At 36.1% G+C, this 27,783-nt stretch overlaps 1 protein-coding gene across 7 annotated transcripts in view; it reads left to right on the forward strand.

Moving 5' to 3' along the window:
* The first annotated feature begins 260 nt into the window (after nucleotides 1–260).
* Nucleotides 261–27,783, forward strand: part of ptbp3 (polypyrimidine tract binding protein 3) — an 83,854-nt gene continuing 56,331 nt past the window's right edge. For 3 of the 7 annotated variants that reach the window (XR_008645433.2, XM_055208943.2, XM_055208944.2), the window contains exon 1: nucleotides 261–462. Coding sequence is in view for 3 of the 7 variants with exons in the window: in XM_055208943.2 (XP_055064918.2) it covers nucleotides 289–462 (174 nt within the window). In the remaining 4 variants the exon portion in view is untranslated. Of the gene's footprint in view, nucleotides 467–7,491; nucleotides 7,703–23,784; nucleotides 23,976–27,783 lie in introns of those variants that run through there. The other 4 variants (XM_055208947.2, XM_055208948.2, XM_055208945.2 and 1 more) reach the window with 4 other exon arrangements.

A 27,783-nucleotide genomic window follows, 5' to 3' on the forward strand; every position in this document is an offset into this window, starting at 1 on the left:
AGAAGGATGCCAAAATGAGCATTTATTGGAAACGCGGGCACTTTAAAGCTTTCACCAAGGCCTATTCACTTAATACATATATTCCTGGAACACGATAAATCTCTATATATCATCATCAAGCTCGTGCTTTAAAAAAACGCTGAACTTATTACTGTTGCGCCTGATTTCAACGCTTCAATTTTCGGAGCTTGCAACAAACAACTCGTTTAGAAATCCTCCAAAGGTGTGTCTGCTAAAAAAGGGGAGGCCATTTTGTACAGAGAATCGTCTGTACATGTCTGTGTGTGTATGCGTGTGTTCACGTCAGGAGCAGGAAGTGTGTGCGCGCGCGAGTCTTTGTGCCCGAGAGAGAGCGAAATTGTGTTGGGTCGAGCTGTAGTAAAAGCAGCACCCGTTTCTTCATTTTCCTGTGCTTGCATTGTTATTTCACCTCGCCTCGCCTTTCCTCTGTGCAATGGATGGGTATGTGAGTTTCCAGTGTCTTGTTTTATTTATTACGCGCTTGTTGAGTTGTTTATTGCAGCGTTTGCATTATTGTTTGCCATTATAATAATAAATGTCATAAATAGCACGTCAGAATATGGGAAGGAAAAGTGGGGGAGGGAGGAAACCTCTATAAAGTGCTGGAGATGTGACCGTAGGGAGCTTGTTTTTAATGCAAATGTCGTGGAAATTCCAAGTGTCAGTCTTCACTTCGCCGTCCTCGGCTTGAATTAAACTTATGGTACACATGTCCACCATAATTACATTAGCAGATAATCGGGTGCGATGATGTTAAAATGCGAAATCTGGGCGTATAGCAGTGTGATTATGCCACGATCAAAGTTAAATTCAAGGAAGTGGGCTTGTTTTGAATTACATGGCGTAATGAAATCATTGCTTTTAGCTTTTCCTATGCGATTATACTTCCAATTTGCTCTCGAATCTGGTCATTCTATACGCCCTGAATATAAAAACGCGGTGATATGTGTTTTTAAAGTAGTGAGAAAATAAAAGCTCCTCATGGGCTACTGCCATTTTAAAGCCACGAAGGGGCGTTTCTGAAGCGATACAATCCAGAAAACAGCATTTCCTGACGTTCACGCTTTATACACCGACGCGAACAAGTCCATTTTATACGAGTATTGTAAAATAATAACGTGATGTACGCGTGTGTATCGCGATATACCACACTGCATCGGACATATTACTTTTAACGCCATGCACTGCAAAGCGGCGCGATGCATCAACACAGAACGATCGCGTTTACAAACAGCGATGTCGCGCGTTTTTCAGCACATTAAACTTGATTATAATGGCAACGCTAGGTTTGTCCCATCACGCTTGCGATATTGTGGTTGATATGCTGAAACTGTAGCATTGTTTACACTCGTGTGAGTGGGCAGAGCTGTGGGCGGGAGGCTGCGTGGCGCACATATTATATTTTACCCAGTTATTGTTGCGTCACGTGGGGTTTCTACAAATTCAACTAGTCTGTGTCATTGTGTGGAGTCAGTTTCATTTATACATGTCGAAAATCAAATTGAAAGTATATAACAGTTTATTTTTTATATAACAAAACACGGTCCTGCAAAAAAAAAAAAATATATATCAAAATATTTGGGAAAAAATCATTGAAATGTACTGAAAATGTTGTTCAATAAACAAAACTTTTTAAACACATTGTTTGCAAACTAAAAAATATGCATTACATCCATAAAAAAATTTAAAAAACAAAATATTTTATTATTATTATTATTATATATTTTTAAAGGATGTAATGCATTTTTTTAGTTGGTAAACAACTAAGTTTTGTTTATTGAACAACATTTTCAGTACATTTCAATGATTTTTTTCCACTATATTTTTATATTGATTATTTACCGTTAAAAAAATGCCAGGTGGTATTGCAATCAAACATTGTTTATTTACCAGACAAGTTTTAATGCGCTCACCTTGTAATTCAGATTGATTTATTGTTTGTTTATTTTATACATGCCAGTTAAATTATAATCCTTATAATAGTTTCAAAGTGTAAAACAACTATATCACAAAACTAACATTTGAGAAGTATACATTACATTTTTTTTAGTATAATAACAATTATAGACAACCTTAGTTTGCATTTATTAAAACTAAGATTATTAGCTACATTTTTAGCTTATTAAAATTATTTTTAGTTAGTAGCATTTATCATCACAGTTGCACCCTTTGACTGTCTGGTTGCACCACCTGGTTGCACCAGCATTTTTTTCTAGCTTTACATTGGTTGTACCACCTGACACAGAAATTGTATCAGCCTGCCCATAACATTAAAGTGGCTATTAAAGTACACTTTTCATTCAGGCATTAAGACCATCTGGGCTAAACTGGATGATGTGATATCATGTTTACTTCATTAAAGGCCCATGATTGTGGTTGACTTTCTTGACATTTGAGAACATCCAAATTGTAAGCGATCCAAATAGTTTTTCAATTATGCGAACAGCCCAACAACTACTGATATTTGTGTAATTTGTTATAGGTAAGTTCCCAAACATAAAATAATGTCTTTATTTTGAATTTGTAATAATTTAAACACTATTTTTAAAAGTGTTTGTACAGACAATTTCCCCACCTGCCATTTTACAAGTTTAAAATAGTAAAAAAAAAATATTTATTGTTAAAAAATACAGAAAATATATTTAAATAATATTTCATTAGGTTTTATAGAATAAAATACATGTCTTTTTATAATACATAATGCCTCAGACACAAAAATATACATGTCATGCCATTGAGCCATACGTTGGTTATGGTTTCGTTTGGTAAACATAGAAGTTGGTGACTCGTGCGTGGGCTTATGAAAACTTGTGTCACAGTGTCCACGCAGAACAAAGAACAGCAGCAGTTTCTTATTATAACATGTCACACCTCTCTGCTTTTTTAGCAACCTAGTTATATTGCCCACAATCGTTGTCATCTTCTTAAATGGTTTCATATTGCACTATACCATATTTACTAATGCATATAACCCACGGATGTATCAGTGCTAAAGGGAAAGCATTAGACAATTGCATTTACACACTCCCGGGAGATTTCCGCCATCAAACAACTCCCACAATTCCCTGGTGTGTGCATTACAGTCTCCTTCTAAAAGACTGAATACCAATTTTTCCATTTAAAGACATGCATACATATGCACACACACATATGCATATGCATATAATGTGATCTGTTATGCATTCAGAATTCGTAGCATCTGTGTGAATGTCTCTCATTGGCTTTTAATAACTGAAAGATAGTGGTGACCACCTGGAAGGTGGTAGTACTGTGTGGTTGGGATTATGTTACTCTATAACGTTCGGTGGGGTCGCATAGGCTTCTGGTAATGCTGAGTGATGATATCAACCACTTGTTATGCAATGGAGGTTATTTTGTTATGTAGAGATATTGGTCTTTGACATAAAGTAAGCAAGAGCCATACAGCTTTGACTGTATTTTAAAAAGCCAATCACAAACCTTTTCTTCTTAGACGTAGATAAAGGAGAGAAAACAAGGTAGTTGTTGAACTTTCACTTTCGACACTTGAGCGGTTATAATAGGTTAAGTGCTGTAGTGGAGATTGTGCGTCATACTCTATGTGTGTCATGATGCCAGTAGGTTAACCATGCTTTTGGATATATTGTGATGTTAATTGGTAAAACAAATTGTTTTTTGCTTAAAAAGTAATTGGCAAGAACTTAAATGCATTTCCTCTGTTTCTGAAAATGTCTTGCACTTTGCCCAGAATTCTCATTGTGCCCACATCTCGAAATGGTCACCTTCAAGCGTACCCTTCAACCTTGTGTAACTTTGAAAGACTTTGTACTGTGGGCTGTAAACTGGTTCAACTGGTCCTTCGCAGACCTAATACCCTTTTTAGAAAAATGTGTTTTACTGAAAACTGGGTTTTGAATGTGAATGTTTCATGTTGTACAAAAGTGATTAAAACTGTATGATAATTGCTAATCTTATATTAGTAATCATCATATTTCATCCCACAATATAAAAAAATAATACTGTGGATAAAGTAAATGAATTATGCAATTTTTTCCATCCACCAAATTTTCAGTAATGTAAGCTTAATATTTTATATGCAAAATCCTCCAAATTCTTGTGTGCAAATACCTAAAATAATGCATCTCAAAAAAAGCTTTTCTAAATTCTGTCCCACGTAAATTATAAATGATGGCATTCCCATTGCATTTTAATGTGTTGTAACCCAATGACAACGGCTCCAAAATGGAAACGGTTTAATGAGCACTTTGCTGCCTGACGTGGATTATTAATTTAAAACATTTCACTCTTAGTCTAATGTTGCCTTCATAAGAAAATACTTAATCATGACAACGTATCCTCCTGAGTTAGTCTGAGTGCAGGAATAACTGGCGGTGTGATAGCTAGATGACCCTCAAAACTTTGAGATGTTGAGGAAGTTCCCTTTGCTAGACTATGGTGGATTACATCACAAGCTTTATATACCCACACTTCCTGCATACTAGTCAGAGCAAAAAAAAAACATGCACCCTTTCACCCAAACTTTACTTTTGTTCTCGCTCTCTGTTGTATATCTGCAGTTTTTCCAAAATCTTGTATTTTTGTAAACGTGTCACACCATATGATTTAGTAATCAAAAACGATTTAAGTCACTCGCAGATCCTGTTTACGAAACAAGAGGTTTGTTCATGACGAAAACTTAGTTGAGGATGTCAACCGTGGCACGGAAGGGTACAGAAAAACCACGCTAGGTTTACTTGTGCAAATCGAGCAAGATATGGGTTTTACTGTGTTAAGATCAAAGCCATACAGTTTCATAATCATCATCATTATTATGATGATGCTGAGTGGTTGGTTCCCAAGGTGTTGCTATGCAGTTGCTAAGGTGCATTGTGTGGATTTTAGCACTTTGCTATGCTGTCTTTTTTAGGGTAGGGACACACCAAACCGATACCAATAAAGTAGCGCAGACTGTCAGGTCAGCTCACAATTCCTGCGTGCTGACTGCATCTGGGCTCGGAGTTGCCCTGACACACCAAATAGCTGGTGGCCAATGTTTGTTCTGCACCTACGTGAAATTAGATCACTTTTGGTACAACCAGCATGTGGCTGTGATATATCCGTAATGTCTTGTAAGTCGCATCCTTTTAAAGGGGCACTCCACTTTTTTGGAAAATAGGCTAATTTTCTAGTTCCCCTTTAAACATTTGATTTTCACCGTTTTGGAATCCATTCAGTCGATTTTCGGGTCTGGCAGTACCACTTTTAGCATAGCTTAGCATAATCCATCGAATCCGATTAGACCATTAGCATCGCGTTAAAAAATAACCAAAGAGTTTTGATGACTCCATGGCTGCAGCAGGCGCAATGATATTACGCAGTGCCGGAAAATCATTGCGCCTGCTGCAGCCATGGTAGAGTATAGACGGTTTTAGCAGTAACAACATAAACAAGCAGCTGTCGCGGTCCGCACGTAATTTCCGGTAAACTTAATAAATAACAACAAAGTTCTTTAAACGTAGTTTATTTATATAACAAGCAAAAAAACAACACATGGATTACCTAGGAAACCAAAACATTTGTTATTTTCAATGAGCCATTTGTTCAAGAGATTAGTTTAGCATCTAGTCACACCATTAAAAAAACAAAACCGGAAGTAAAGTTCGGATCCAGACGTGTATCGCGTCAGTGCACGTGTGTCCGATGAAACCGCCTATAGTGCCTAGAAAATCTCAACTTTTAATTTTCTGTCGCTCTTAGTACACATTGAAACTACAGAAGAGTCAAGTTTTAAATAGGAAAAATATCCAAACTCTTTGGCCATTTTTTAGCGCGATGCTAATGGTCTAATCAGATTCAATTGATTATGCTAAGCAATGCTAAAAGTGGTACCGCCAGACCCAGAGATCAGCTAAATGGATTCCAAAATGGTAAAATCAAATGTTTCACTCCAGGGGAGCTGGAAAATGAGCATATTTTCCAAAAAAGTGGAGTGTCCCTTTAAAGTACACTTTTGGTGAATATCAAGTTTATATTGTTGTTTATATGTCTCTGAACGTTCTGAGCATTTTACGTAAATTTTTTCGTCAGTTTTTCTTCTTGTGCACTGGTTTGCCATGTTAAACAGCCAATCAGAATTTTTTACATTTTAGATGAGCGGCATGCTGAATTGGCCAAAAAAGGCGTCAGAGATGTACGCTAGCTGAAAGTGTAGAACCGAAAAACTAAGTCAGACGATGCTCAAAACCTGACTGACTGCTGACTGTCGGCCTGGTGTGTAACAAGCTTAATATTTGCTCCTTCAAGTGTACGTCTACGTGCAACTGCAGTAATAGGAAAATAACAGCTGACCTCTGCTTAATAAGCCACATGATCTGAGGTATTGTTCATTTCAGTATCACAGCAGGTGACTTTGCAACAAGTTTGTTTCTTAAAGGGATAGTTCACCCAAAAATAAAGTGAACAGATTTTTTTAAATGAAAAGTGGGGACTTTTTTTATTCAATTATAAAAATATAATTGCAATCATATTTATTATTATCTATAAATGTAAAAAAAAACATAGACAAAAACTTTTTAAATGTTTTCGTCTTTTTATTGTTGTGGGTTTGTGGAGACCACCAAAACATTTTTTTTTCCGTTTAACACAAAAGAAGATTTTTGGATAAACATGCTAAGCACACAGTTTACGGTACCCATATTTGTTTTTCCTACTATGGAGGTCATTGAGTACAGTCAACTGTGTACTTGCCATTGTTTATCAAAATATCTTCTTTTGTTTTCAACAGAATAAAGCAACTCATACAACATCAGGGTGAGTAAATAATGACCCAAATTCTCATTTTCGGACGAGCTATCCGTTTAATCTTTGTTCAAATCACTAAACCAAAGCAGGAGCCCTAGCAGGCATCACTTATCAGAATTTTTATCCACACATAGACAATAACAACTGAGTCACAGATCGTAGCCCATGTGCATAAAAAGCATGTCAGGAAATAAGGACTTATCAAGGATCAGCTCTGCCTTGTCTGAATAATCAAAGTCTTTTGGATGTGGAAGCCTCAAACTGATCCCAGATGAGTGCTTTTATTGCAGGGAGGATTTATGTATGCTGAATGTTAAGAAATACTGCTGCGGACGCAGGGTCACAAGTATAGAAGGTTAAAGGAGTGAAACGTACAGTCAGATCTGACATAAGAACAAAGAATGCTCTTTTCTTCAGTCTTGTTTTATTAAAGCCTAGGGCAAAAAGAGGAAAACACGGTCATGTGAAGGCTGCCTGAAAGACTGTGAAGATAATTTTTTATGAAACGGCTATTTTTGGTTATGCGAAAATGATGATAAACTTTATTGCACTTTTTTTAATGGCATGGCGTACAAATTCACATCCTGTGTTGTTTGATTGTCTTTTAGTGCTTGCTAAGCAGACATCACTGTTTCTGTTGCTTAAACCTCTAAACATCAGATTATTAAATGATTACTTTTCTATGTCTAGGTTTCTATGATCTAATCTAAGATTATGTGCCTGGTGGAGAGAATATAACAACCAAAACATCCCAAATACTTGCATTGAATGAAGGACCACAGCCATATCTAAGGACCGGAGAATAGAGACTTAGGGTTGGCTATTTTGGCTTAGGTCAATAGGCAGCGTGACTCAAAACACCCTAGAAACTGCATAGCGACTCTATCAAAGCATCATAGTGGTGAGTTTGTACAACTTTGCAGATGTTCACACTTGCTTATCCAAAATGATCACCTCTCTATTTTGGCAGTTTTTTGTGGGATTACCTTCCATCAATGACGTGACAGTAATTATTTTGGGTCCGTATGGATAAATTAAATGTAAAAGGGTTAAAATTTCAAAATAAATTTGCAGATTACTTGGATACATTTTTTTTTTTGAGGACCAAGTGTAAAATTTCTGGTTTTATTTTAGTTTGAAAAAATATTTGGGGGATAATTGCAAAAATGTCAATGTGGTGTAACCGGTCTGTGTCAATTGGTGTAACTAGTATTTTTTAAAATTAAAATATTAATATATTCATAAAAAAGTGGAATAGAATATAATGATCTAGTTTAGTGTAATATGATTTTTTTAACATACATTTTTACATAATTTGTCAATGATTATTTAGAAAACAGAGCTGTTTTCAGCATATGTCAGGACAATATTAAAAAAACACATTAAGCTTACATTTAGAAATAACTAATAAAATGATATTTTTTTTAATTATTATTATTTATGATGATTACCCTTAGATGCCATCAAGTTGGATAAAATATTTAATATTTCTTATTCTTTGGCACAATTGGCGGTTACACCGTTTGACATTTTCAGGTCAATTCAGTATTAACTTTCATAATAATGATGCACATGTAATTTTTTTATTGCATAAAATTAACATAAATACACTGTGCATTAAAGGTGCAGTGTGTAATTTTTAAAAGGATCTCTTGACAGAAATGCAAAATAATATACAAAACTATGTATATTATCAGGGGTGTATAAAGAGCTCTTTATAACGAACCGTTATGTTTTTATCACCTTAGAATGAGACGTTTTTATCTACATACACAGAGGGTCCCCTTATGTTGAAATTGCCATTTTGTGCAGCTATGTTTCTACAGAAGCCCTTAACGGACAAACTTTTTTACTAAGTTGTCTCCGACGATGACATCTTTCTGGTGGCAGTTATCGTAGCTTCTCTATGCGTTTCAAAAGCGATGGGTGAGCAGTGGACTGAGATGTCAACCTCACCACTAGATGCCTCTAAAATTTACACACTGACTGCACATTTAAAATAAACCTGATGCATGCTTTTAAAACAAGTAAAAAAAATCGAATTTCTCATCTTGCCAAACCGTTTTTGTCACAGACCTTTACATAGTATTGCATTTTAAACAAGGTTTTTGCACATTAAGTAGATAAGAGTAATGATTGGTTTAGGTCTAATATATACCTTGCGTAATGTCACAAGATGCTACACTGTCAGAAAAATGCTTCCTATAGGTACCCTTTCCAAAAGTACACATTTGTGTCTAAAGAGCTCGTATATGCATTAGTACATCAAAGTACATCATATTAGTGTATGTACCTAAATGATAAATGTTAGGACCTTTTTAAAGGGTACTGCCCCAGTCACAGCTTGGGAACATTATGCATTAGGCAGTAAATTTATTTTACATTTACACACAAATAAAAAACAAAAGTAAAATATAAAAAGTCTTTTCAGATTCGCAAATGCTGTGCCAGTTTAACTCGGCTGTTTAGGATATCAGATGCGCTCGCATTTTCTGAAGTCCTGCTGAAAAGCGACATATTTCACCCACTCACATGTCTGCCATATGGACACTGTCCTCATGCCCAGACATACTCGGTTCTTTTCCTTTATAAACTCTGCTGTGCGAGTACATGCAAACTGTTCTGTTTCTTGGAATCAGGGATTCCCAAAAAATGCTCTACCACGGAGCTTTTCATTTAAGGACCCACCCAGACCGGAATAGGGTTTATTTACATTCGCATTCACATTTTATGCATTTGGAAGATGCTTTTATCCAAAGCTACTTGCAGTACATTACAAAGTATACATTTTTGTCAATATGTGTGGTTTCTGGGTTTGCACCCATGATCTTCTGTGATGCTAACGCAATCTACCACCGAGTTATGCACCCACCGAAATTTTTTTTTAAGGGAACAATAAGTAGGATTTACCCCCATCTAGTGGCGAAGTTGTATTTTGCATTCAAACGAATAGTGCTCTCTAGCGCCTCGCTTTTCCAAATGCGTGTTGCAACTACGGTAGCCGTTATGTACTCACTGATCTCCTTGTCCGTTTTGGCTGTTTCATGTGTTCTGAACGAAAACGCCTTGTGGTAATGCGTTGGTAGGCTAGTGCTTTTTGTCCCTCTCTGCTATTATAGTTTATCAATATGGCGGAACGACATGGAAGCCTTCTTGGACTTACCCGTTCAATGTAAGTAAAGAGAGTCAGATCACTGGCAGAGGTCATTTGACACCAACGAGGACATATTTATGAATAAAGAAATTGATTTTTGATTAATAAAACACTTAAAACCCTACTTACTGTCCCTTTAATGCAGTGCTTCTCAAATAGTGGGGCGGGACCCCCAGGGGGGGCTTGAAGCGGCACCAGGGGGGGCGCGCAAGACCCCGGAAAAAAATGCTTTTTCAGAAAGTGATTTTTTTTGCACTGTCACTTAAAGACATTACACCCCAATCACGCTGATAAGCCGCTTGAGTTTTTTACTATTATTTATTGATTATATTTAATTTAATTTTTCATTATCAAATGGTCAAAAAATATTATACTTTAAATAAGGATTGATTTTTTTTATTTACTTTCGTGACAGAAAGTAAGAAAGTTGAGAAGCACTGCTTTAATGGAATTTTGAGGGGATATATATATATATATATATATATATATATATATATATATATTTTTTTTTTTTTTTTACTTATTTATTTATTTTATTTATTATTTTTTTCTTAAAGTAGAAAGTAGTTTTAATTTCCTTGTTCTTGTAAGTTTAATTTATGCCAAAATGCCCTTTGATAAGCAATCATTGCTAGTCATTAATTGTACTAAACAGTTTTTGTGTCATTCACCACAACAGCCGAGTGACTTTACGTGACCCACCGGATCAGTATGCAAAGCTGATGTAACACTTCTTAACAGTTTATCTTTTCTAAGATCTTTGTTTGCATTTGATCGAATCCGTCTGAGCTTTTATGCGATTTTTAAAGTTGGAAGGATGTCTTTCATGTTTAGCTTAAGGAGATGTTTAATAAGAGCTTCTGTGATCTTGACGAAGAGCTTTATGAGGTCTGAGTTTCGTTAGGCAGGCACAGGAGTCAGGAAGACACATCACTGTTGTCAAGGTTTCATAATAATTAGCACTATTTGCTAGGGCAAGCATCCATATCCCTATTAGCATCGCTCTGCTAAGCACCCTAGCTAGCATTGTGGCAACAGGTTTCGCATGGATAAGCGCGGCGCCACACACATTTATCTCTGAAAATGTAAAACTCTGGTTTATAATGCTGCTGTTGTTAAGAAGTGTTCACGTAGTCAGGTTGTCCAGTGTCAGAGGAAACCGTTCACTACTTCCTTGTTTTCACACCACACTTCCTGCTGTACCCTACAGGATGAGAAGAGCGAATACGAAATGCATCTAAACAACAAAGTCTTTCTCTGCACTTTCCTGACATTTCTGTCAATGTTAATCGTTCATCCTTAACTTTACATCCGAGTTTGTTTGTTTTCATTTAACATAAGCTTGCTAATGCGTTTAACATGCTCTTGTGTTTACTTGCATGCAGACTGTAAATTGTTTATGCATTAAAGAATGTATTGCTTTCAATCTAGTCGTAAGATCAAAGCAGATGTTCTTAAAGTTCTGTGAAAGTCGGGCTTCCTGTCATTTATCACTTTCCTTCATTACATATTCACTAAGCTCGGCTCTCTCTATGAAGTATACAGATTGTACTCTTGCCTGTTTAAGTTCATTTTATCTTTTAGCCTAGGGAGATTAAACAATTCGGCATCACATGACTACGCATTTAGCATTTGCAGAGTGAGTTGAAAGCCGAAGCACTTTACATTATCCAAACAGCTAATGTATGATGGATGTGTAAGTGTGTTTGCTTTATTAGGCTTAGCAGAGCTGTTTAATATATTATGAATCAAATAAATTGTAGTGGAAAATACCGCCTATTTATTCATTCAGTGTTAAGGATAGGGAGATGTTTTCAGCTAGCCGACACGTTTAAAGGAGTAGCTCATTCATAAATAAATTCATAAACCACTTTTTTTACAGGTATACGTACGCTCAAACAACCTTGCAAAGTGTAGTTTATTTGGCTTATACGTGTACACAAATAGTCAAAACTTGCGCATTGCGACAAACTGCAATTTCATTATGCACTCCTGGCCTACATACTACATAATCCTGTACGCACATGTGCGACCTACGTGCACGATGTATGTGCGGTTATAAAAATAAAAAAATATATAAACCATACTACAGGTTTTACTGTTTGGCGTTCTAAACCAGCATGCTGTTATTTTTCATACATTATGTATATTTAAGCAATATCGCACAAGTAGGAGTGTGATATAGCTCCAAATCATCACGGATGTGATTATGCCAGCAGCAATAGTCATGAAGAATATGAAACTCGTTCATCAACTCGCACACTATAGACGGTTTCATCGTACGCACATGCGGTGATGCGATTACGCGTCTGGTGGGAACTTCCAGTATCTGTTTGTTTAAAGGAGGTCGCACACCGGACACACAGCTCAGCAGCTCAGCGCCGCGTCGACTCGCGTCTTGGACAACTCGGAGGTATCGTAAACCGGAAGTGCACATTAAACAGCGCAAGCTTAGTCAGACGGCGTCTACTTCAAAATGCTAAATATACGTTAGCAGCCAATGTTAATCATTAATGATTTGGGACAAATATGATGTTATTTAATGTTTAACTATGTGTGTGGCGCGACAGGGATTTGAGCAACTTCCTGAGTCAAGGCTGGGCACCGCGGACAGCCACCCACCTATCTGCGCCGGTGTGCATATACTCATAGAAAACAATGTGTTCGTTTTTTTGTTTGTTTTTTTTGAACGGCGCTGTGCGTCCGGTGTGCGACCCCCTTAATGGTCTGACTAGTTGCTGAAACTGCACTCTTGAACAAATACCTCGTTGAAAATAACAAATGTTTTGGTTTTCTAGCTAATCTACGTGTTGTTTATTTAGCTTGTTATCAGAAACAAACTAGATTTTAAAGGACTTTGGTGTTATTTATTCTTGGCAGAGTTTACCGGAAGTTACGTGTTTCCACGAAAGCCGCTTGTTTATGTTGTTACTGCTGAAACCGTCTATATTCATTCAAATGTTAATATCCATTTAAATGTTTAGTTTACTTGAAAATCGTATTTTCCTCAAACACAGAAGAGAGTTTAGTCTTGAAGTTTCATTTTCAATAAAGCTCATGCTAAGAACGCACCAATGAGCAAAACAGTGTAATAGGATTTACTGTATACAAAAATCTGATCTGCTTGTGTTTTATGAGTAAGGGCCCTGTGCAGTACATAGTGTGTGAAAAAGTGTTATGTAAAAACATACTAAAAATAGTATGTGTAACAATGGTCGCATTGCATTGTGGGATACAGTATTCAACAATGTATGCTCTTTTGTATGCTGCACCTTTTAGCAAATATATTTGTTCACATGCATACAGTAAATTTGAATACTGCACACAGTTCACATACTGCAGAAACTGTACATAGCATGACAGTATGGTGATCTGAACACGATCAGCTGCCAAGTTGTCTCTTCTCTCCGAAGGGATGTTTGGGAATAAAGCGGGAGTAAAGAATGTAGCGAACATAACCTCAATGTAAATTACAGGGACTTGATTTAGAGGGGTCAGCCACACCCCTCATCTCCCCCTCCGTGCAAATCCTTACAAGCCTGGCGAAGTCTAGCAAAACAGATGCTGTTTGGTTAACCAGTGTATAACGTACCGTATGAAGAACAGGTACGCCCAAATCGACGAGAGCTTTGACTTACTTTTTATTACTCTTCTCTCTTATTATGTCAATATCTAATTATTCCCAAGCAGCCAATATGAAAAAGTAAGCTTGCGTTGTCGAATCATGACTTGGCCACAAAACAACACATTGCAAAAAAATGATTTTTAATGTTTTTCCAAATATTAAACTCTCTTGAATGATGGTGGGAAAATCCCAAATGCCAATTTTTTTCTTCATTTTTGGCAGCACTGTAGAAGAGTTGCTGCCCTCTTTTCTATCGTGCCAACACTGTGTGCCATTAATGGAGAGAGATGCTGTCCCTGGGAAGTCTTTTAAAGCGCCGCCCAAAAAACACTGTGGGTACATCGCATTTTCTCAGACGCAACTGACACAACAAAGTGGGTGTCATCTTGAGTTAAAGGCGTGTAAGATATCATATCAGTGATCACATAAACCTACATTGAATGAGGGATCCGAGCCTTGTTTAGGGAACAGAATATTGGGAGTGGGAACTGTCAACTTTGGCAATTAAACAAGCACGTAGCAACCCATGACCCTTAGCACGTTAACAACCACTTAGCGACACTGCTAGTAACCACCTAGCAATGTCCTGCAACACTCCTAGTTTTGTGGTGGAGACCCCCAACTAGGGCTGTCACGATTATGAAATTTGTCTGACGGTTAATTGTCTAATAAATTGTGATGATTATGGGAATTAATCACCTTTTTTAGGGCTTTGACAATTATGCCGATTAATTGCCTATTTTATTGCTTTGACATTTAATTCTCATAAAAAAAATTCTTTGTTTATAAAATAATTTTCACATATTGTGGTGATTATTTAAATTAAAGCTTTTGTGAGGTTTACCTGGCAGTAAATATTAATACATAACACACATTTAAAACTAATCTGATATGGTCTCGTTTATACAGGCGCTGCAGCTCCCCCTTGTGTTTTTTAGAGAGATGTGCAATCATTGCGGTTGTTAACATTACACATTGTGCAAATGTACTAAACATACATAAGGTTTCCAAAGTACCATCTACATTAATATTTAGCATTCTACACGCACGGGTAGCACGAGGCTCCGCCATTATATATATATAACGGGCCACTACATGCGACAAAATTATCAAAGTGCATTAACGTAACATTAGCGTAACATTATTGTGATGACAAACATCAGTATTACTTACTGGTAGTTGCACGCACACATTACTAGAACTGGTAAGTACAGCAACACGTTATTATATAATTTATTAACTGCACAGTCTTCAGCATCAGCGCTCTCTTTCGAGCTTTCGAAACTGAAACTTAACCTGTCCGCTTCCGCTGGTCGCAGAGCGCAATGACGCTCCTGATTGGCTGATTCCCACGCAGACAGGTCTCTCTGCCTGAAAGGGGTCGTCCTTCGTCACAGCGGTGATAATGTTGGGCTAATTCTACCAAAATCATATGTTATCATATTAACCTTCTCTTCCATTAGAGCTTTGTTTTTCACAGACCAAACTCTTTCAATCTCCTGAGTTTTCTTTGTGCAGTTCATAGTGCCTTTGATAACTGCGGACTCAGACTTTGACGATTGTATGAAACAATCCTCACTACTTCATTGATCCAGTTGAGTTGAGTAAATTCGCCTGCCTCAGAGACATTTTTGCCATTTCAGCAGAAAGTCAATCTTCCCTTTCAGCAGTTAAAAGGAGTACATAGGCTTTTTGTTGGTCCAGTCGTGGAAGTTGTTTAAAAACAGTTGGATTTTGGACATTTTTCCTGACATTTTGCCACTGCGAAACTTATCGCCACTATAGTGAGAGTCTCGGGTGGTTGCCAGATTGTGAAATGGTTGCTTATGTATTGTGAGTGGTTGCTATGGTGTGCTTAGTGCATGGTTTTATTATAGTAAAAGTGTAGGCATTTTATTTTTTGCAAATTGATCACAATTCATAAAATTTACAACCATGGATTTCCTACAAATAACTGATTTGTAGTTATAATGCTTTAAATATAGCAACCATGTTTTTTATTTGTAGTAAAACCATGGTTCCTTTTTTAAGGGTAGGCTGTTGCTTACTGAACAGAACAGCTCACACCCAATTTTCAAGTTTTTTTACAGGTATTAAAATTGTGGAAATATATGAAAGTTGCATTTTCCATGTCATTGAAATTGCCTAAATAAATATACATTAATCTAGTTATGGTCTGCTGACTAATACTATGCCTGTGTAAAATAAGCGTTGCTTACATACTACATTAATTTGTGACTCATGAACTGTCAACTATTTTTAATAAATTGAACTAGTTCGCAAAATCGTAAAAAAAATCAGATTTTACTTTTAATTGCCCTTATCCCGTAATCACAAATTGCTGACTCAGTAATAGGATATATATATATATATATATATATATATATATATATATATATATATATATATATATATATATATATATATATATATATATATATATATATATATATATATATATATATATATATATATATATATATATATATATATATATATATATATTTATTTGGTAGGATATTTCCCACACATTTTTCGTCCATAGATAATATTGTACAAAGTAATTACGGCTGTCACGGTTATGAAATTTGGCTGACGGTTACTTGCCTAATAAATTGTGATGATTAATTTCCTGTTTTAGGGCTTTGGAGACTATGGCGATAAATTGTCTGTTTTATTGCTTTAGTATCTTAGTATCTTTCAATAGCAGGGGACTATTTTCGGGCACTGTGTAATATCATTGCGCCTGCTGCAGCCATGTTACGGCAGCAAATCCTTGATTACTTCGCCAGAATGAGAGTATAGTTCCTAGCCATATTTACCTATAAAATCCCAACTTTGAAATTTTGTCGGTCTTAGTACACGATGTAACTACAGAAGAGTCGATTTTTAAATAGGAAAAATGTCCAAACTCTTTGATTATTTTTGAGCGCGATGCTAATGGTCTAATCAGATTCAATGGATTGTGCTAATCTATGCTAAAAGTGGTACCGCCAGACCCGGACATCAGCTGAATAGATTTCAAAACGGTAAGAATCAAATGTTTAACTCTAGGGAAGCTGGAAAATTAGCCTATTTTCAAAAAAAGTAGAGTGTCCCTTTAAGGAGTGCCTTCTGATACGGTCTCATTTATACAGGCTTTGCAGCTCCCCCTCGTGTTTTTTAAAGAGATGTGCAATCATCACGGTGACCTGAGATCATCGCGATGAGGTCAAACAATTGTGATAAGATGATTATTTAATCGTTGTGACAGCCCCAAAAGTAATGGTGCATCTTTTCTCAATCCGCACAATTAAACATCAATTATACAAGTGTCTTTATTTTCTTTGCACACTTACAACCTCCACTTTTCCATTATTTCAATTGAACGTGTTTGTCCACCGTGTTGCCTTGTGTTACCGTCGAGCCTTCAGTATTTTGACTGCTCAGCATTGTTAGCCTCACTCTGGCATTCTCGTCTCTGCCGGCGGCCCGTGTTTTGGCTAGCAGGGCTGAGAGTCTTGCTGAGAAGGCTATTGTTCGACTTTACTCCTGTATTTCACCCAAAGTTCTCCCCCTTTCTCCTCACCTCGCTTTTCATCTGTGAGGAATGAAAACTATGCGGTGCCCCGGATGCACCCAACTCCCACATCGATTCGCCCTGTTTCTCTCGACCTGTGAGGGAGTGGAGATTTGTCTCTTACTTTCACTGTGTTGGTCCACTGGAAATGTACTGTGTGACTCGAGTTTTCTAGAATACTTTTTTTTTGTTGTTGACTGATAAGTTTCTTTTATGTTGTTAGCAAGTGAATAGCACCTGTTAGCTTGTAGCAGTTTGCTGGTGTTATAATGTATTACTCAACTAGCAAGGATACTTTGCGTTTGCAGAACTATTAGGGGATTTCTTTTGAGAAATACAGTAAAACAATTGTAAAAAAAACCATAGCTAACTCTGTATACATTTAGTTTCATATTGTGTGTCGGATATATCATTTTATATACATAGCTTTAATCAATATAATTGCTTTGGCAAACACTGTTTAAAAGTATTATGGAAGAATGTAGGCAGGAAGACATTGTTATTTTTAGTGGCACTTCTTGTAAACCTGCCCAGACAGACATAGGCTTTATTCTAAAGATAAAATAAATGACAGCTTTATGTTTGTGTGTTTTTGTTTGCTCAGTAGTTTGCTTAAAGGAAATGCAACTTTCAGTTCAACATTACAGCATTTGACAATCCAGAACGATATTTATCCAAACTAGCCTCTCACGTATAACATGGGTTGGTTATCTAGTTACAGTGAATTCATGTTGACATGTGCTCCGGCATCACGGTCGGTACTGACAGGCAGCACATCTCATCCATCTACGTACCGGTTTCTGCGTTTTACCCCACAGACACTGCAGCTCAGGTGAAAGCCATGCTGGGTTTGATGGGATCATATGGCGGCTCCTATCTGGCCTCACAGTCAGCTGGGCTGGTTTCAGTTCTCTCCTCTTTATTACCTCCTTACAATATTAAAGGGAAATGGACACCGGTCTGGCCCTCCCCACAGTAACATGAGTTTGCAGTTCCTCTTTCTTCTTTGTCTTGCTTGTTGACTGATTTTATCGACTCTGTAGGGGCATCATTGTTTTCATGACAACTTTTTCATCAATCCTCAAATTCTCAATAACATCATGTGGCATTTTGTGTTTCTTCTCGTTAGATTGTCGTTACCGTGATACTTTATAAACCAGCACAAAGTAAAATAGGTCCAAGTACTTCCATGCCTACGGAATCACACCTGTGCCAATAAAACTGAAAGCAAACTTTTAAGAAACAAATGAAAATATTGTATTAAGAAAGAAAATGACAATAACTCAATGGCAATACAGATCACTTTTCCAAATCTGCTCCACTGAAGTGTAGACTTCCTAGTCAGGAAGCTGTCAATCCAAATCTCAGTAGCCAATGAGAGTAAAGCCTACTTGAGATAATTTACGAAAAATGTGAACACAAATTATAACAATTAAGAAAGACTGTGGTTTATTTGAAAATTATTTGCCTTTTTTTTGAGTGTTTTTCTTTTTATTATATATTTTTTATGAAAGTTTGTTCATTTTATTGACAATTTTTAATACATATAAGTGTTTAATAAAACTACTCTTTTATGACTCTTTACATATTTTTTGTAAATGTTTCATACATTTTTTTTTTACGTTTTTCTTATTCGTATACAATGTTTTGACCACTAAAATTGTCTCAATAAACATTAGAAACTAGGGAATAGCTGTAAACAAATGCATGGCTGGCTATTTAAAAAAATAAGATGAACCCTGTGATATGTAAGGGTTAATGTAAAGGCAGCCGGTTGTTATGACAAATATAAGCCCAGACAGTAAGATCAGGACCCAATGCGACGCCAAGGGTCTTGTATCAGACTAAAAGGGCTTATTTCACGATAACAATCGGCCTCCTGTACATCATCCCACTTATTACACAGCAATTTATCTTATAAGTAAGGAACATTAAAGAAGACATATCATAAAAATCTGACTTTTTTCATGTTTAAGTGCTATAATTGGGTCCCCAGTGCTTCTATCAACCTAGAAAATGTGAAAAAGATCAACTCAGTAACTTAGTTTTGGTAAACCATCCTCTGCAAGCAAAAAATAGGTCATTGAAATGTGGCTCCCCTTGTGATGTCAGAAGGGGATAATACCGCCCCTTAATCTGCACTATCCAACCATGGCACTGCCATTTAGTGCAGAGATCAGCTCATTTGCATTTTAAAGGGTACACCCAAAACGGCACGTTTTTGCTCACATCTACAAAGTGGCAATTTTAACATGATATAATAAAATATCTGTTTAATACTTTTAACTTCTCATACGTACTCTGAGGACACCGAACATTTGTTTTACATCTTAAAAAAGTCTTGTGAAATGTCCCCTTTAAATATTGATATGAAAATATTTTAGCTAATTTCTAACAAATGCAGATCTTCCGTGAGGATAACCTGTTTATTTTCTGTTTTAAGATAAGACAAGACGTTCATATGTCACAAACACACTATTTGGTTAATCATTTTTAAATATAATGTTATAAATGGTATTAAAAGACATTTATATTTAATTTATGTCTAATATTAAACTGTACCTGTCAATGATTTGCAGCATCTGGGTATCCATGTGTTATTAGTTTGAACTAAGCAGTTGTTTTCTGGGAATAAGAATAACTGCAAATGCTGCGACTGGCCAATCAGAATCAAGCACTCCAACAAGCCATGTAATAAGACCTAATATACCATCATATGAATAATTGTGCTTATTATCATGCCATTTCACAAGGTGTTTATTTGGCATTCAATAAAAACACAATGCAAAATATCTTAATGGTCCAAAAATATCCCTAATTTCTGTAGGTTGTTTCTTACTACTTTTGTTATTAGCAGCAAAAATAAAAAAATATGTTGAATTTTAAGTAGGAACGGTGTACTCATTAGCTGGTGTTAATTAACTTTCACATCTGAGGTGTGAATGTAGTCTGGATCACTCCCTAATCTATACACACAACCTTTGTCAGTCTGCTTGTGATGTTTGTGCGTGATATTGGGTAAAAATACGGGATCTTGGTCCTTTTGGCACTCTTTCGTTGTCCCCCTGAGGGCAGCAGTGGACAGATTTTGGGGTGTAGAAGCACATAAAACACCAAAACAGGTTTTTCTTATCTGTGTAAGAAATAAAAAGGATGCAATGCTCGTGTCAACCTGATATGTTTTTCTTTTGTTTGTTTTGTTTTTTGAAGTAAGGGGGATTGTGGGTAATGGGAGGGCTAAACACAAAAGCACAATAATTGAATCATGAGTTTTGTGGGTTTTTATGGGAATGTGAAAATTAGCTGTGAGGTTAACGTGAGATCCGTCAGACTCAACGTGTTGTGACACATGCTAACGTTGAGACGTTTGTCTTTAACAAGTGTAAAATTATCATCGCCTTACAAAAATTCACCATGGTTACGATAATTTCCACATAGTTACTAGTTATTTTTAAACGATAATAAATTATGATTCCTAAAATGTAAGGCTTTATGATACCATGGCATTTTGATGTATATATTATATATGTATATTAGTTTCAGCAGCAACAACTTAAACAAACGGCTTTTGTGGACTAAACGTAACTTCTGGTAAACTTCCACATACAATCAATAACAACAAAGAGTCTTTTTACAGTATTTTATTTTTTAAATAAATGACAAATAAATTACATTCGTTCAATTATCATATCTAACTGATATGACAACTTTTACACTATGTTAATGTTACTGTGTAAAAGCAACAAAACATTTTATTTTTTGGCAAATTATTTGTTTTAGAGATCAGTTTAGCCACTAGCCAGACCGATAAATAAATACAGACCAAAAGTTCACTTCGGTTCACGCGTGTAACCGCGACAACGTGTGTGTGTGTGTCCAATGAAACATCTATACCATCTATTGAATAATAAGTGTAAGTTACCATTTTTTATTATTGTTATTTTTTATTTTTTTTGATGACAACAAAGGCTTTAAACAAAAGTTTTACTGTAGTATATGGTTACTGTAGTTGCCATAATAACTTGTTTTATTAGGCTGAGGGTCAGCTGTAAGTTGTCCTGTACTTTAATGCTAAAAAGAGTGACTGATATGCTCACACAAAAATCGCTGCAAAAGATGCTTTCCAACAAGTGTTTTAGCATTCGTTGAACTTGTAAACTTGTGGGCCTATTTTTCCAAACGCCTCACATCCGTACATTCTTCCGTTGAGAGCTTGAATAATAGACACTCCAGGCCAGTTGGTGGCGATAATCCGCCTTTGCCAATTGCAAGAATACAAACAACGTTCCCAGCGCGGAGTAATACCGTACATCACAGCACATCTAATACAAGTCAATGGAGTTGGATAAACTACGATAAAACCTGTTGGAATGCGTCTTTTGCAGCGATTTTGTGTGAGCATATCAGTGAACACCCCTGACCACTCGGTGAGTTTCACGTCTTTGTAAACAAAAGTTTAATGCATTTTAAAAAGGATTGTTCTAGTGCACCTATACAGCCATTGTAGAGGTGGGGGCTGATACAACAAACACCCAAAAATTCTCGGGGCAGCCACATATGTCAAAATTTCAGTCAAAACCGTTCTATTTCATCATAAACAATCTGAAAACAGGGCTTTAAGTGTAAAATACCGAACTTGTCTTTTAATTGCATTTATAGAGAAACACAGTCGTATGTTATAAATATGTTATAAATTATAACACACGTGACGTTATAAAACTTCTCTTTTCAACTATCTTTTCCTTTTTATTATGTGCTGTTTGCATTTACCCAGTCTCCGTGGCTCTTTCAACAGTGCTAGTTAATTGGTATCTTCTGTTTGTCCAGTGGTATCCGGTTACTGATGCAGGGGGCATCTCAATAATAGATATCATAGACAATATGGCACACACACACACTGGCCTTCGTCTAACACGTCAGATTTTTTTCACTTGACAAGTCAATAAAAAGCATTGAACGCGAACAATTCAGCAACATAATAAGAAACGCATGTGGAAATACACGTATCTGTTTATGTGGGAGTGTGGGCCATACCATGTTATAATGATAAAGTATCACTTCCGAATTGCTAAATTTGAAGTGCCAAGAATATACACAGCTTAGGATTGTTTACTTTTTAAACATAGACACATCTATGTTTCTATGTCTTTGTTTTGCACTACGAAATTTACGAATAAACTGTAGAATAACACTGGGTTTTTTATGACATAAAAGATAAATGCAGTTTAAGTAATTCTGAATAACTTTTGCTTGCGGCATGGATTACAATTTTTACAATTTCTTTGCTAGCCCTGCATTTGAATGTGTCTGCTTCCCTACTTATAGTATGAAGAATGTATACTTCACACTTACACGAATCGTATATACTGTATCGACAAACACTGCATTAACACTATACAGGGTTCCCACGGTTCCTTGAAAGTTTGTAAATCTGGGGAAAAAATTCAAGGCCCTGGGAAGTTTTTGAAAATATACATACATAGATACAGGTCATTGAAAGTGCTTGAATCTGGAAGTTTTCTGGAAAAAAATCCATATTAATCCCTGTGTAGTGTAGGATAATATCATTAAAATTGTAGACGTTTAAGTACACATGCAAAACTGTTCGCTTTAAATGCTTATATCTTCTGTATGCGAATGTTGATTCATACCAAAATGTTTTTTACATAGTTGTGTTTGACACATGAAAACGTCTCGGGTTACGTATGTAACTGTTGTTACCTAAAAAGGGAACGAGACGCTGCGTCTCCCTTGCCATACTTCCTGCGTGCCTGTAACGTCATCTTTGACAATATTTCAGATAGCGATATACTTCCTGGCTCCCGCGTCACCCTGTCTTGGTCGTTAAGCCTCACCATTGGTCGAATTTGATATACACATTCAGACGCACTTAACCCTGGAGGCATCCCCAAAGTGTCAACGCAGTGACGCAGTGCGAGTTCCCTCGAAAGGGAATTGTAACAATGTATCTTAAAAGGTAACACGATGTTATCTTGCTCTCACTTGAAATGTGTCCCCACATTTAGTCCTTGAATTTAAGAGGTATTGGACCTGGAAAGTCCTTGAAAGGTCCTTGAATTTGAAGTTAACTAAGGTGTGGGAGCCCTGACTATAGTTTTCTGTTTTTAAAGCATGATAACATTGACAAACATGATTTTTTTAAATTCCTTATGACAATAAATAGTATGATAAGTTATTAAAAAAGATGCACATTTGTAGACATTTAAACATCTCTATAAGAGAAATTGTTTGCAGTGTGTCATGCATTCAGGAAGCGAACTCGAGATGATAGGACAGCTGTTTCCCGTGTGCTACAGTCCACTCCCTCTGTTTCTAGGGAGACTCCTCAACCTGTTGCTCTCCATTGTTCCCTAATTTCTTTCTCTCTTTCCACCCAAGATGCTAGCACCTTCTCATACATAAACTGCATTTATTGATGATCACTTGTTTGTCATCAGTTAATATGTGCATACACGTCACATTTTCCTCTATTCTTACCGTGCCGATCTGTCCACGGCACGCAGACAGCATCCTGTTAACAATAATGTATGTGTGTGCGCATGTCCTGTCTCTCTCTCTCTGTCGATCTCTCACCCATTAAACACCCCCTCCCTTCATGTGGTTCATCTTTCCCTCTGTCCTCTCCTGTCTCCTGAAGCGTCACTATTTTCTGAGCTCCGTCTGTTTCACTTTTCTCTTCATCCTACACGTACTTCTGTCACTCTCCTCCTCCTCCTGTCTCCCTCTCTTTCTGTCACTCTTTTATTTTTCCTCTCTTGCCTTCAGTCGCTTGTAAACACAGAGGATTAATCTGAGATGCTGGAGTTGAGCTTAAGGTACTGTTTTGCATGGGTTGTTTTTAATTCTAATTTGAGAAACTACCATTAATGTCTTCAGATATATGAAAGTGTGAAAGTTGAGGTGTAAAGTTTACCAGCTTTGTGTCTTGGGCATGCGTTGTCAGTTTGCTTTGGAGAAGGATTTTGTATGTTATATTGGCTATGATGTGTATGTGTGTGTGTGTTTGTGTATAAATATTATATATATATGACACTGGACCAGAAAATCAGTCATAAGTCGCACGTATTAATAGCCAACAATACATGTGTATGTGTCAAAATTATTGACAAAATTATTTGAATTATTTACATTTTATGCCAAAAATCATTAGGATATTATTTAAAGATCACGTTTCATAAAGATATTTTGTTTATTTCCTACCATCAATATATTAGAACTTTATTCTTGTGAATAGATGCAGTTGCCAAGGACTTGAATTGGACTACTTTTTGTCAAAGATTTATATATTTTTTGCTTCCTCAGATTCCAGATTTTAAAATAGTTGTATCTAGGCCAAATATTTTCCTATCCTAACAAACTGTACATCAATGGAAAGTTTATTTATTAATTTTCAAATGAAATATCAAATAAATAAATAAATGACCCTTATGACTTGTTTTGTGGTCCATGGTTACATATACAGTATTCACACAAACAATTAACATACAATGGTATTTACATTTGATTAGTTGAGAATAAATATCTTTAGATAATCTTAGGATAGTTTACTCTAGTTAAAGCTATTGTAACGTGCATTTACACATTTTTTATATGCATTTTTTATTCATTTTAATTTTGATTAATGTTGGCTTTTTATAAAAGCATCCAATAAAATTGTATATAATAATAATTATTATAAGGATTATAAAACATGAGTACTTAATTTTGGGGGATTTAAAGTGAATTAGGTATGAGTCAGCTACTCAACTGCACAATTCTCAAGCTTGTAATGAGACTATTATTTATAAAGTCTAAATAAATGAGCAGTTTATTCTGTATTTTTTTCTGCTTTGTTGCACTATGACATCCATCTGTTGTTGAAATCCCTGTTGACACCTGGCTTACTGGTGCATGTGCTTTAAATATTCAGTGTTTACCGTGCAGCAAGATTATAGTATTGATTATAATGTTGTTTATTATTTTCAGTATAACAAACGATTACTTTCAGTGTAATGCATAAATCTTTAACAAACTGGTTACAAAAGTGTTTTAGCTTGATTCTGGTTTAAAAATTATCAGAATATTCACAGTTATTAACTTTTAAATCTATGCGTAATGCACATTAATGCTATTTGGAGGATCTGGTTTAAGAGTCTGAGAGAGAAAGAGTTAAATAAGCTCTTCTCACATGTTCACACACTCGACGTGCACCGCGGGGTCTACTGAAAATAAAAGCAGCCGCAGAGAATTAATTCTTCTTTGCAGTTTGAGGGAGTGAATCGGATGAAATAATTGGATGTGTTAAGATGGCAGAAAGAAGATGATCAAAGTGATTTAACTGACTTAAGTTACTCTTCAAAATAAAAAAATAATCATTTTTAAAATATACACCTAAATATCTTTTTAAAAAAAAGATACATTTCCCTGAAAAAATTTACGAAATTGTGTAATAATTCTTGTTTTGGATGTAATTTTGAATCAGTTTGAATAAAAAATGATGAATTGAGTCAATACAGGTTAATAAAATTATAAACTTTAAAGGAACACATCACCGTTTTTTAATTTTTTATTATGTTCTTACCTCAACTTAGACAAATAAATACATACATATTGTTATTCAATGCATGCACTTAATCTTTGTACAGCGTGCCGTGAATGTATTAGCATCCAGCCCAGCCCCACCCATTCCCCAGGATCCAAACAGGGATAGATTTAGAAGCCACCAAACACTTCCATGTTTTCTCTAGTTAAAGACTGTTACATAAGTAGTTACACAAGTAAGTATGGTGGCACAAAATGATACATGATTTTTTTAAGCAGATAAAAATAAGAACTATATTGAAAAATGAAAATATTGAAAAACGGTGGTGTTTTCCATTAACAAAAATGTTGCTATTGAAAGTTAAATCAGAGTCGTTATTTAACTTTCACTGCTGTACTCGTGAGTCACAGAAGTCTTAAGGGAAACTTAATGGTCAAATATAAAAGTACATTATGAATAATATTCGAGAATATTCAACCTGATCTCTCGGAAAACTTAACTATTTTATGAGATGGCAAATTCTTATGTCGTATGATGTAAATCCTACAAAATATTTTTTACAAAAATCATACAGATAGTCGAAGCCACTTTCGGCGACCCAAGTTCTAGTCCCTATTCAACGTCCTTTTCCAGTCCCATTCCCATCTCTCCACCCTGTTTTCTTGTCCTCTCCTTACAAAACTGTCTGTTAATTAAAGCTGAAAATGCCTTAAAAATAACTTAAAAAAAAAATAAATCTTGCAGGTTAAAAGTAAGAATAAAGTTCCATTCCCTAACCCCACCCTTAAAGGGATAGTTCATCATTTACTCAATCTGATGTTGTTACAAACCCGCATTTTGAACTTTTTTGTTCTGATGAACACAAAGGAAGATATTTTAAGAAATATTTGTAACTAAACCGTTCGTGGACCCCATTCACTTCCATAGTAGCAAAAAAGAATACTGTGTAAGTAAATGGGGTCCACAAACGGTTACAAACATTTCTCAAAATATCTTCCTTTGTGTTCATCAGAACAAAGAAATTTATACAGGTTTATAACAACATGTGAGTGAGTAAAATATTTACAAAATTGTCATTTTTGAGTGAACTATCCCTTTAACTCCAGTGTCAATTGGGCAAAAGCAGATCATACTAAAACGTCTCGTACAATAGTTATAAATTGCCATGAGATTGTATGACAGTATCTTAAAAACAGAGCATGATGATGTTAATAAGAATGCCTTTATGTTTTGCTGAACGTTTTGCTATCGCCTGTCCTGCCAACACTAGTAATTCAGGGATATTATTGCGCAAATTTGTATGCTTGCCCCTGCATGCATGCATGATACGTAAATCCAGTAAACTCAGTAACCACCAGGCTGTCAAAAAACATGAAATGGTGTTGTTTTTCACTCATTGCATAATATCTCCAACAGGAAGTAGATGGTCTGATGTCTGTCTAGCTCTAATATTTACTTCAAAATCGCTCGCTCCGCAGGACAAGATCACCCCTCCTAAGTTTCCCTTTAAACCCAAGCTGAGAGGCAAAGCACTAGGACTTGTTTGTTTTAAATCTGCTGCATGGGGCGCTTGATAAAACTAAATATCATTTCAGCCTGGCGTATATCCAGCAGGCCTATTCCCTCCTCCAGCCGAGAGCTCTCGGCCACAAATTCACTCTTCAGTTCCTCAATTTTGTCTGATGGAAAATGTTATTGTCCACTGATGCCTGTTTGTAACAGGGCAATTTGGCACAGCGACATGTTGTGGTCAAGACAAGGGAAACAGATGGCTTGAGTCTCAGGGATATTGATTTGTTTGCTGTCAATTTTTTTTATATTTGTGCCTTTCCAGGGATGTTGTAGTTTTCCTTTCACCAGCCGAAACAGGCGGGTACCTACTGTTGTTTACAGGATCTGTTGCATGGAAATGCGTGCAAAAATCAACTGTTGAATGGTGGACTCATTGTTTAGTTTTTAGATTTGTGTTGAGAATATTAGCTGTGGGTCACGCCAATTTGGTGTGGCCAGCTTGTCCCAGTATATTCTTTGGTGGCACCATACTGAATATTACATAAGAGGAAATCTCTCTTTGAACTCCCCTCCCCACTGTTTCCATGGTT

This window comes from Misgurnus anguillicaudatus, chromosome 12, assembly GCF_027580225.2.
Source record: "Misgurnus anguillicaudatus chromosome 12, ASM2758022v2, whole genome shotgun sequence".
NCBI classification, from domain to species: domain Eukaryota; kingdom Metazoa; phylum Chordata; class Actinopteri; order Cypriniformes; family Cobitidae; genus Misgurnus; species Misgurnus anguillicaudatus.